This window comes from Cornus florida, unplaced genomic scaffold (assembly GCF_030987335.1).
Source record: "Cornus florida cultivar Cherokee Brave unplaced genomic scaffold, ASM3098733v1 CherokeeBrave_3.0.0_Hap2_Chr05, whole genome shotgun sequence".
NCBI classification, from domain to species: Eukaryota; Viridiplantae; Streptophyta; class Magnoliopsida; order Cornales; family Cornaceae; genus Cornus; species Cornus florida.
The window spans coordinates 89,838,104-89,851,038 of NW_026775575.1; the positions used below are offsets into that span (position 1 = coordinate 89,838,104).

At 34.4% G+C, this 12,935-nt stretch overlaps 2 protein-coding genes across 2 annotated transcripts; both read left to right on the forward strand.

The window, feature by feature from the left end:
- The first annotated feature begins 7 nt into the window (after positions 1-7).
- Positions 8-837, forward strand: LOC132309682 (heavy metal-associated isoprenylated plant protein 16-like). The gene is made up of 3 exons (XM_059807968.1): positions 8-13; positions 125-203; positions 587-837. Exons 1-3 carry the CDS (start codon positions 8-10, stop codon positions 835-837), a joined length of 336 nt encoding a protein of 111 aa, XP_059663951.1.
- A 4,284-nt stretch (positions 838-5,121) lies between these two features.
- Positions 5,122-11,637, forward strand: LOC132307522 (subtilisin-like protease SBT5.3). The gene is made up of 11 exons (XM_059805315.1): positions 5,122-5,606; positions 5,691-5,800; positions 5,901-5,998; positions 6,082-6,246; positions 8,246-8,354; positions 8,728-9,262; positions 9,858-9,952; positions 10,108-10,353; positions 10,493-10,607; positions 10,700-10,913; positions 11,006-11,637. Exons 1-11 carry the CDS (start codon positions 5,523-5,525, stop codon positions 11,539-11,541), a joined length of 2,307 nt encoding a protein of 768 aa, XP_059661298.1. The 5' UTR covers positions 5,122-5,522; the 3' UTR covers positions 11,542-11,637.
- The last annotated feature ends 1,298 nt before the right edge of the window (positions 11,638-12,935 follow it).

Genomic DNA, 12,935 nt, shown 5'->3' on the forward strand with positions numbered 1-12,935 from the left:
CAAGAAAATGAAGGTATAATTTGGCAATGCAGAAGAAGTAACGTTTATACAATTTCTTTTCCCCTGAACACACACACACACACACACACATATAACTTTGTTTTGCTAATTATTTTTGTTGCAGCAAAAGGTGGTAATCAAGGTATCTATGCATTGCCAGAAAGAGCGCACCAAAGCTATGAAGATTGCAGTTGGTGTTTCGGGTAAAAAAAAAAAAAAAAAAAAAACCAACGCCTCAAATCTTTGTTTTCAATTGCACTTTTTGAGAATTTTCGAACAATTTAAGGTTTGTTTGATTCAATTTTTTAGAATTTTTTTTTTATTTTTGTTTTCAAATAGCTAAAAATAATAAAATTGTACAAAAATTTATTTGATTGACAATTTAAAAAAATTTAGTTGAAAAAGACCTATTTTCAGAAAGCAGTCTTTAATTATTTTTAAATTTTTGAAAACTACTTTTTTTTAAAATTAAACCAAACATACTCTTGGTAAGCTTCATTTTAATACCCGTGACAAAGTACTGCGTGACATGCATTTTCTAGGGTTGTATGTGGTATATTAGAATTAAATGAATGATTTGTTGCAGGGGTGGAGACATTAGCTCTGAAGGGGGAGGACATGAACCAGATAGAGGTAACCGGAGATGGGATCGACGCGGTTTCGGTCACAAAGTTGCTGAGGAAGAAGATGGGCTATGCCGAGCTGGTAAGCGTCGGTCCGGTTGGTCAGAAGAAACCTCAGGATACAATGAAGGTGACAGTGCAGCCTCAGGTTTGGCCCCCCTACTCATGTGGACATAAAATTTGGGTCGACGAACCCAACTGCTCCATTATGTGAGTGCATAAAATAAAGAGAATGACACTCATATTTTTGTATTCATACTTCTCAAAGCCGACAGAAGTACTGAGAAAATTGTTCAGTTTTAATAATGCAAGTGTGTGTTCATAAGCCCAAGTTCATTCTTTTCATTCTTTCTGTCTTATGACCCACCCGATAAGCCAGCCTTGAGCCCATCTCTAGTTACCGCTAGCTTAAAATTTTGTCCCTTTATCATGCATCAATATGATTAGCTTTTAGCCATGTAAAATCAGATTTGTTGTAAAGACATAGGAAGTCAAACATTGCTTAAAAAAAAAAAAAAAAACCAATTATCCATTATTTATACTCTTTATGAGAATGAATAGAAATGAAATAAGATAATTCATGTGTACTTAGAGAAAATTATGTGAGAGGAGGCGGCTTTCAACAATAATAAAATAATATTGTGGGGGCAATAGTGGAATTTTATTATAATTTTATTGGGGCAATTTTGAAATTTTGTAGGTTTATAATACGAACAAAAAAAAAAAAAACAAATATTAGTATTATATAATAACAAATAAAATAAAATATAGATCTGCTCCGAATGATGATGATTCAACTAAAAAAAAATAATAATGACGATGATTCGAACTTGGGAGAAAAAGATTGAAACTAGACCTAACCTTTGCTTTTAATTACAAAGGTCACAAATACTAGCCCAATCATTTGCTTTCATAGTGAGAGTCACAAATTTTAAAGCATGAAACCAGACCTCACCTTTGCTTTTATTACAAGACTCGCAAATATTAAAATAAAACAATGATGACAATGATTCGAACATGAGAGAAAAAGAGTGAAACTACGAATTAACCTTTCCTTTTATTTTAAGGCTCGCAAATATTGGGGGTAAGAATAATGATGACAATGACGTTGATTCGAACTTGAAGAAAAAGATTGAAAGTAGACCTAACGTTCGCTTTTATTTTGAGAATCGAATTTGTGTTCTCATGCTTGTAAGCCGGAGATTTTATCATTGGCACTCAAAGATACTTGAACATTCCAAGGATATCATTTGAATCACAGAGGTTGCTATCAGGTTTGACATGCTATCAATTAGCCCCATGCGTTTGGTTATGGATTCTTCTAGGCTTATTATGGTCCCAAAGGAATCGCTTTATTGATGAACATACAGCCAATACAGGCATATCAATTTTATCAAGGCATGCATAAAAGAATCTCTCAAAGTACCACCTTTTTGTTTTGTACTACATGCTCTTTCTTTTCCAGAAAGTGTTTGATCAAGTAGATAAATATCAAACCAGTGTGTGTGTGTGTGTGTGTATTGCTAGCTAATTCAGTAGCTGTCGTCAGCTTGTGTAAGAAGTGACGTAAAATTAAGTCATCAGTATGATTGTTGTGAAACTACTGTAGTGTAGCAAGTTTGTGCTGAATTGCCTTTCATAAAAAATTGTGCTGACACTAATCCAGATGGTATAAAATTTTCTTTTTAAATGGGGGAGATTAAGTGTTTGAGTCTCCGTGAATACTAAAGACATGATACGGTAGGTATGTGTATGTGTGTTTGCTTCAACTTTTTAACGAAAAAAAAAAAAAAAAATTAATTGTGCTGAATTTGGCAGAATCTCTCATGTTAAGTGTGATGTCTTCTTTCAAACGACTCTTATTCTTAAATATGTGATGTCTGAATTATCTTCGTGGTCCACTGAACATGTTCTAAAGTTCTGGAATCTCTATGTGCAAATCAATAAAGGTTTTGGAGTAGTTGCATGCTCCATCTACTTTGAAGGTGGGAAGGAATATATATGGCATCCATGAAGTGCTTTTTTTTTTTTTTTTTTGTCTTGAAATGGTTAGATTGAGGGGTTAGTGGACAGAGGAGATGAGAGGATGCAAGGCTCAAGCACAAGCTTCCAAGCACACAATAGGGAGCAACCCACCCCTAGGACTAGATGGCACTTGCCCATAAAACACATTCATGGATTTCAAAAATTTCTTCGAAAAGTTGTATGGGACACGGAAGTGTTTGGTGCAACGACGACGACGCAATGACACATGAAATTACTTGGGGGTAATCACTACTCATATTAGGCAGTAAACATAATCGGTTGATCCCTATATATTGATAAAAATAGAATTCAATCTGATTTGTTACTTCACATATTGGATCGAACCGAATTAAGCTTTTTCACGAATTGGTTTTACAAAATGGACTTTTTTTCAAACAGCCTAATATTATATTTTTTAACCATTGACTCATAGGATGAATTTTCTACAACCTTGATAATACAACAAGCAACAGTGAGCAACGAATAATATTTGATCTAAATCAAGCAATAATGAGATTGTTCAATGGCGTATGATATTGATCTTTTATCCGTAGTAAGCAATAATGAGACTCAAGGCACTCTTACCACTTCAAACAATCTATATAAGGGCGAAATATAATAATAGTAGCACTGTAATTATCTGTGCTATGTATTGCTGAAACCCATCAATAAAATATTTGCATTACTACCCCTACCACATTTTGATTGATTCAAAATACAGTAGATACCAAAATAAATTGTTTTAAAATTTTCTATTTAAGATTTTTATTTACACAATTAATTTAGAAAATTAAAAGTAATTTTTTATAAATTTAATAAAGAATATGACATCAAATTAGTAATATAATTTTTTCATAATTTATTTCAATAAGAAAAATAAATTTAGTGTAATTCAATAAAAAATGACATTATGACCATTTAATGAAATATTATAAGTGTAGGCATTTTGCAACAAAATGTGATAGTTAAAGTATTATGCACAAAATATACTTTATGAATTATTTATAAATTCAAATATAGTTCTAATTTTTTATTTTTTTTTTGAACTTTACCCTAACAAATATAACAATTAATCAAATATAATAAATGGGTATTATCAAACTTCCATTAATTTTTTGAAGAGATGATGGTACTTTTTAATCAAATATAATAAATGGGTATTATCAAACTTCCATTAATTTTTTGAAGAGATGATGATACTTTTATTATTTCACTCACATTATAATTACATAGTCATTTCGTTTTAACCAATGATAAAATTGACATTTTAATAATATAAAGGAGGATGTGTTAAGTCAGACGATCCTTTTCAACAAGTGTCTACCACGTTACGAGTTTGTTTTGCTCTCATGCTTTTATTATTTATGACTTAATTTTGTCGCTTCAGCTCTCAAATTGACTTTATGTGACTTAAAGGATGTGTATATATTTATAATCATAATTAAAATTTTCAGCTCTAAAATTCGCTTTACGTGTCTTAAAAGGATGTGTATATATTTATCATCATAATTAAATTTGATACATTTCTTCTTCTTCTTCCTTTTTTTTTTTTTTTTTGTTCAAAGATGCGTTTCTTCTCACAAGTAGCAAAATTTCTTGCACCAGATTATCAGCTACTATAGCGTATTCTGTTGAGACGCATCATCTGCACTTTCTGATCATCCGTTGGCCAAGAGTGGGAACAAGATCATGTCCTTTTTCGGTAAGTGGAACAAAGATCGATCAAGTTGACTTTGTTAGTGGAATCTGATTCATCCAAAGTTAACATCAAGAAAGAAGAAAAGTCAATCTTGCCGCCGTGGGTCCACAAACGTCTCTAGATCGCGGGCCCACACCTTATCAACGGCAGCCACTATGTTTGTGAGCCACAGTCAATAATTTTGACTAGGGCCTTCAGAATGTGGATACCAACGTAGTGCTGTTCACCGATGATCAAGCACCGCTTGTGATTGTTAGATATAATTTAATCATGTTTAGTGTGAATAATTTTTTTATTTTTTATTATGAGTGTTTACTTATTAAGATAAATTTTGGCGTTGTAAATTTGTATTAATCCTCATCTTTACACTTTGTCCGCTTGAACTTTTACCAATGAATAAAAAAGTAATCATATATGTGGAATATTAGATCAATATGATATACACACACAAATGTTCACTCTATTGCCAAAACCAGTGTGTGTTACCATTTGCTCTCCCTATTATCTATCGATTTGACAATTATTTTAAGATAATGATGATATGTTTCATGTTTCTTTCTTCTTCTTTTTTCTTTTCTTTCCTCATTGATGTTGTTGTTTTGTCACTACATGATTGAAACCAGCCCTCTGGATTGGAATTATTTGTCAAGCCAGGGCACACACCTAATAAATAATGTTGGACCACCTTCTCTTAGATTTTTTAAAAAAGTTCTTTGCTCTCTCACTTCTTCCTCCTTGTGTTTGTTAAAATGCCTAAACTAATGAACTCTGGGGACTGGGATAGACTAATTACCTCACACAAACCCCAAAAAAAGAATGAATAAAAAAATTAGGTTAGTTCCCATGCAATTTTCTTATTTTTTATTTTTATTTTTATTTTTTTTTATGTGGGATCCTCATATTATACAAATTTATATGAAAGTGATGTCACAAAGTCCCATATAATAGATTAATTGAGGGTTGCCTTATGATATAGGTATAACCAGGCAGTTTTTCTCTCTCTTATATTTTAATTCATATCTTATAATAATAATGACAATACTTTAATAATCAACATAACTTTCTAATCCATTGGGGGAGGTCAGCATTAAAGCAAACAGTGGTCTTTAAATAGCAACTGAGTGCAAGGAAGAGAGCCCCCATGAAATATCTCCTTGGCAAGAAGCAGAGGAGCAATGGGAGCAAGTCATACCACCCTTTGCTTCCTAACATTTCTTCTCTTAGCACTTTGTCATAGACCCACCTTTGCCATCAAAAAGGTAAGCACTTGTGGCCTTATCTTTTCCTTGTAGCATGGTTGTGATTTCATTTTTATCCTTAATCTTGTGTGTAATATGGAGTAGTCATATGTGGTGTACTTGGGAGCTCATGCACATGGCTCTGAGGTGTCCTCTGTTGATTTAGATCGAGTCACAGAGTCTCATTATGATTTGTTGGGATCAATCTTGGGAAGGTATGTGAATATTTCTTACTTACATGAATCAATCGTCCATGTTTCTGTTATATCATTCATTGCTGAATTAATAACCATGAAAATAATTTTCTGAGCACAGCGGCAATAAGGCGAAAGACTCCATCTTTTACTCCTATACAAGACACATAAATGGTTTTGCTGCAACACTTGAAGATGAAGAAGCAGTCCAGATAGCCAGTTAGTAATTTTTACGGCACCTATTTATGGTTTTTATCTTCTCTTCGTATGCTAATAACTGTTATACTTCCCTCCAAATGCAGAGCATCCAAAGGTAGTCTCAGTATTCTTGAACAAAGGAAGGAAATTACACACAACCAGGTCTTGGGACTTCCTGGGGCTTGAGAACCATGGCAGAATCCCTTCCGGCTCGATTTGGAAGAAGGCCAGATTCGGTGAAGATACTATCATTGGCAATCTTGATACAGGTTAGATTGTTTTACTCCTAATTCAAAATTTTCAAGATTATCTTTTTTGTTTACCAAAACATTAGAGTCCACTGTTAATTCAACTCAATTGTTTAGAGAAGTGATACTGGTACACTCTATTCTATACCACTTCATTAAGTTGTTTAATGGCCTAAAGTTGGCTTTTTTTTTATTTCCATATGGGCTGTTGACCTAACCATGTAATATATTAGTTCTGTGTTCACCATAATTACAATAGTAATATGTGCCTATGTGGAGGACAACAGTTTATAACGCGTTTGATTTTCATTTTTATCTGTTGGGTGCTTGCCTTGGCTACCCCACTTTCACATATGATAAAATTTCATTTACTTGGAGCACTACTGGCCATTAAACCACAGTTGACTACTAGCAAAGAACAAAGGCACATGGTTGATGCATCCAGAAGATTCACATTCCACACACTTGGACCAATTTTTAAGTTTTGAATTGTTTAATATATTTTCTAAGTAGCATTGATTTGTCAAACATTTGTGGGTAGACTTCAATTATTTAGTAATGTGGGACTGAAGTTCACCAACTAAAAGAGCAGTTTGCATGATATTCCACAAGTGTGTGGACCACAGAACCATTAAAGGGATTTTACGATTTTAGGATGAAGTGCAAATATAGTACAGTAATGGCATAGAAATGGAGAAGGCTCAGTTTGCTCTACATGGTAGTACAAAGAAGAAAAAATAATAATTTGATAATTATGGGCTGAGAGAGGACTTGGAGTCACTTCTATTCTGCTAAGAGTTTTTCTTGATTTTTCCAACTGCATTCGTGTTTTGGGGTTGAATTTATAAATGACATAATTATTATCTTTAAAAGTAAGCCTGTTAAGATGGCAAGGAAAAATGCCTAATCAATGCTTCAATGGTATCTTTTTTTGTATCTTTTGGAAAAAGTCGTCTAAAAGGAAGACCTGTAATGATTGAATCTCTTGTTGGGAAACAATGTTTTGGATTTTCGAGGTGTATTCAGCTCTTCCATTGCCATCAAGAAAGACATGTACGCTGGACATGTAAATTTGGGAACAACAACTAGAGACAAGAAAATAGAATTACAGAATCACAATATTCTTGCATTAATGGATATGTTTGAGCATGTGACACTTTGTTTTCATAAAGCAGGAAATTCATTAGTATTGTCCTAGAAAAGGTCCATGTTGCATGCTATCTACTGATACTACAGTTTTGATTCACAAAGCCAAAGTAGGAACATGTTTAAAATTAGAATCAAGAAGAACGATATATTTTTCTAGGATTAAGAACGGAAAATTTTGTATCATTCTGTGAAGGAGTGGGCAGAAGATATGCTAGATCAAATTAAAATTCTGAACATGCCATCTCAATGGTCTATTGCTATAATGCTCTTTGCAGCAATCACCATTGAGAAAGTCTGGAAATACAGAAATTGAATTGTGTTCAACAGACTGATATTCTCCTTTTGATACGCTTGATTCTTAGATTCAAATGACATTTAGTGTGTTAAGGACCTAAAGTGAAGAAAAATGCCCACAAAACTTAAGTCTGTTCAACTTTTTCTCCCCCTTCTTTTTTTAAATTTCATCCGAAGGGCATGCCTTCAAAAATAATTGGGGTGTTGTGTGCGGGTCAAATTTCTGCGATGCTGCTTGTTTAGCGAAAATTGCAGAAAAATCTATTGTTAGGAGAATGGGCATTACCATTTAAATGTTCTACGGTGGAGGTTCCAAAGCCCAAGCTGCTAAAATGGCTGCTAAAGTAATTCTTAATCCAGAATGATGATGCTCTTGTGGTGGTTAATTCATTGCCTGTGTAACAACTGGAAATCCTATAGACGGTGTTAATTGAATAACACATAGACGATGCAGGTCCCAGACAATTGGGATATTGCTGAATCGTGTACAATGTAACGTGCTTTTCTGTTTTAGTTTCTGTTGCGATTGTCATTGACTTTCTCTAGCCACACCTTATATTTAATGGGATTGTGTCAGGCGTATGGCCCGAATCAAAAAGCTTTGGTGATGAAGAAATGGGACCAATTCCATCAAAGTGGAGAGGAATATGTCAAAATGGTATAGACACTGGCTTTCATTGCAACAGGTCAGCTTCCTCTATCATCATCTCTACCTTAGATTTTTTCCAAAGGTGATTTGGTTTGAGATCTGTTATCGACATGTAGAATAAAATTTTCTGTTGTTAATTAAGTAGCTCGTATTAGATCACTATTTTTCTGATCTTCATACGCATATATTTTGACACTGAAGCACAAATTCTGCTAATATGGCTCAATTCTTCCAAGTTTCCTATTTTCTTTCTAGTATTATTTTTCTCTTCCAGATGAAACCGCCCCCACTGCCCTTGTGTTTAGCATACTTGTCAGTGTTTTCAGAATGACCATCTGTGGTGTCTTGCTCGGTTTTGATATTGATTTTGTGTCTTTGTGTTATCCATTCATTGTTTGCCCATTCCAAAGGAAACTGATTGGAGCAAGATACTATAACAAAGGCTATGCTTCTGTTGTGGGCCCCCTCAACTCATCTTTTGACTCACCACGTGATACTGAAGGCCATGGGAGCCACACCTTATCAACGGCTGGAGGTAATTTTGTAGCCGGGGCAAATGTTTATGGATTGGGAAATGGAACGGCAAAAGGTGGTTCACCGAAAGCTAGAGTGGTTGCTTACAAGGTGTGCTGGCCCCCGGCAGGAGGTAACGAATGCTTTGATGCAGATATATTGGCAGCCTTTGATGTAGCCATCCACGATGGTGTTGATGTGCTGTCTGTATCACTTGGAGGGGATCCCACCCCTTTCTTCAATGACAGTGTTGCCATTGGTTCCTTTCATGCTGTCAAGCATGGCATTGTGGTGGTTTGCTCAGCTGGCAATTCTGGGCCTACTGATGGTACTGTTTCCAACAATGCACCCTGGCAGATCACAGTCGGAGCCAGCACCATGGATCGTGAATTTCCTAGTTATGTCATCCTTGGCAACAAGATGCGCTTCCAGGTTAATTGCCTTCATCGTAGTCCTATTGTCCGTGGCTGGTTTATTGTCTTTCCCTCTCTTTTTTTCCCTGTAGAAGTTTCCGCAATTCTTGTAGCCCTTGACACTTGCATGAAGATTTGAGCTTGCAACTTAGCGAAGATTCCTCAACTTGATACCAAAAAGAGGACATACTTGATGCTTATGATAAGCTTACCTTTTGACAATACACTATGGCACCTTTTTCTAATTGAAAATTGTATTAAGGGCACATTTTTTTTACTGTTTTTGATATTATATATCTATATATGTTGGGTATTAATGAGACAGAAATGATCACTCAAATTTATGAAGTCCTAACTAAGAATTTTAGACAGGATTAAAATATTTCTTTAGACAAATCAGTTTCTTTTACACTAACAATTGTGGATATAACCTATTAGTGGTGTATCTAGTGGCTAGGTGCTGTCTTTACTCGTATTGGAAAGAAATCAACATAGGACGACTGAAAAGTTGTAACTCAAATGTTATATAATCCCCTAACTGATTGATGATTTGCATTCCTTGTTAGTGATCTTTCATGTCTAAGAACTTACTAGTATCTATTTTGACTCTTAAGGGAGAAAGCCTTTCAACTAAAGCATTGCCGAAGAAGTTCTTTCCAATTATTAGTGCTGCACATGCCAAAGCTGCAAATGCGTCAGCTCAAGAAGCGTAAGGATAAAACATTCAACACATTGGTATTCTGATTCTATATACTCACAATCTTGGGATCTCCTTTACGTATAATGTGTGTAATATTCTTTAATTTCATTACAAAATTATAGCATATTTAGCAATGGCATTTGGTTATTTTTTGATTCGTGCAGGCTGCTCTGTAAAGCTGGGACACTTGATCCCAAAAAAGTGAAGGGAAAGATCTTGGTCTGCCTTCGAGGGGATAATGCAAGAGTTGACAAGGGCCAGCAAGCTGCTTTGGCCGGTGCTGTGGGGGTGGTTCTTGCCAATAATGAGCTTTCTGGAAATGAAATTATTGCTGATCCTCATGTCATCCCCGTTTCACATATCAATTACACCAATGGACTTACTGTCTTTAATTATGTTGATTCAGCAAGGTAAGATGACCTGCCAATAGCAATATCATATCAACCAGGGACATATGGCTTATCCTCTTTAGGAGGCTTTGTCTTGTATATTATGTGTAAGTACATTTAGTAACTATTTCTTTAATACTTATCTTTAGGGTTTTTTTAGGTCTCCAATGGCTTACATTACTCATCCAACAACTCAATTAAACACAAAACCAGCTCCATTCATGGCAGCTTTTTCATCAAAGGGACCCAACGCCATTACGCCAGAGATCCTTAAGGTTTTCCGAGAAACTCAATCTCTTGTCAATTTTCTCTTCATATGATCAGTAAAAGGATTTTGTTGTGAGTGGTACTAATTATTTAAATTCAGCCTGATATCACTGCACCAGGAGTGAGTGTCATAGCTGCCTACACTGAAGCACAAGGACCAACAAACCAAGATTATGATAAGCGTCGAGTTCCATTCAATTCAGTATCAGGAACTTCAATGTCATGCCCTCATGTTTCTGGCATTGCCGGCCTTATAAAAACCCTCCATCCGAATTGGAGTCCTGCAGCGATTAGATCAGCAATCATGACCAGTGGTGAGAAAAACACTAGCCATAGCAAATTATTTGACTTTTGAAATTTAATTATCTGTCTGCAGATTGTCTCAAACTCTTTGCTTATTTTACAGCGAGAACAAGGGATAACATTGTGGAGCCAATGACAAATGCATCCCACTTGAAGGCAACACCATTTAGTTATGGAGCAGGACATGTGCAACCAAACCATGCTATGGATCCTGGGTTGGTCTATGATTTAACTGTGAATGATTACCTGAACTTTCTATGTGCTCTTGGGTACAACCAAACTCTAATCACAGTGTTCTCGGAGGCTCCTTATACATGTCCCAAGCCAATTAGTCTTGTCAACTTCAACTACCCCTCGATCACAGTTCCTAAGCTCAATGGTTCAATCACTGTGACGCGAACTGTTAAGAATGTTGGCTCTCCAGGAACTTATAGAGCACTTATCCGAAAATCGGCTGGTATATCCATTTTTGTCAAGCCAGAAAGCTTGAAGTTTACCAAGATTGGTGAAGAGAAAACTTTCAAGCTTACTTTGAAAACTAAGAAAGCCAATGCAAATACAGAGTATGTATTTGGAGAGTTGAAATGGTCAGATGGTAAGCACTATGTGAGGAGTCCAATTGTGGTGAAGGCAATCTAGAGATTGAATGTTTCTTGCATTAACTTCAATTGTTAAATTAACAGTTGATTTTTACCCAATTAAAAATTTATTAAATGGCCTTATGAGTTTGTGTTCTTTCTTTCTTTTTTATTTTCTTTAATGGTATTGCTTTTTATATGGATTAACAATAATGTCAGAGAAAAGCTGAAAGGAATGATGATTTGCTCCAAACCATTCAACCCTTGTTTCATTTGTTCATTGTGTACAAGCAGTGACGACCTAGAGAATTGTATGAAAGGGGTGGCTTTCAGCAACAATAATATAGTCGAGTATTATCAAAAAAAAAATTGAATGGGGCATTTTTAAGATTTTTACAAAAATTATAGACAATTTGGTAAATAAAAAAATCCGTGCCTATATATAAAGGTCGGTAGATGGATTAACAATAATATAGTCGGGTATTCAGATTCAGGAAACTAGCCAATGATATAAATTACGACTTTACTCTTCTATATTTTCATGTAATATATATATATACTAGTAAAGGAGAGATGAATATACAATATTGAGAAGAACGCCAACCCGAGATACTTTTAACACACTGGGATCTATTGTCATGATAAGAGTAGATGTCATGAATTCAGATTTCAAATCTTATCTTGCATTACCAATTTCATGTCAACAATGTAATTTATCATCCCTCATACGTGTCCTTGTTAAGGATTTGGTAGGGCATTCATCATTGAGTTCAATTTGAGTTTCAAAAGTTTTCTTACAGGGTAATAATGCAAAAATTGATGAATCTCTCATACGATGACCAATCATGAGACATGGGTGATTTGATTCATCACAATAATTTTTCAGTGAGTTGTTGCGTATTGGTGATTTTTTTTTTAAGCGTCTTCGATAAGTGGAGTCCAACAAAAACTCTTTCTTAATAATAAATAAAATACTCTCACACCTCTTAAAAGTATTCTAATCAATGTGCAACAAAAATTGATCCGTCAACAACTCAACATCTATATATTTTTTTAAATTCTTCTTGAGCCCTACACGTAAAATGGCAAATATATATATATACGAGTAAATATGTACGTGCAACATGAGTGAGTAAAATCTAATTTAAAATTAATATTTAACAAAATACTTAAATAATTGTAAATTCTAAAATATTCATGAACATAAAATTGACACAAGGTAAAAGAGATAAAAATATAATTTTTCATTAAACTTTACAATATGAATTCAATTATTGATGGGTGTATTTTCAAACTCCTAAACTAATATCAAAATAAAAACTATTTTTTATTACAATCTTCTAATATTTTATTTATTTATATATTAGAAAATTATTTATATATTATTTATAAAATTAGAAAAGATGTGGAGACTAAATAGACTAAATTATTTATATTTTTATATATATTTCCTTT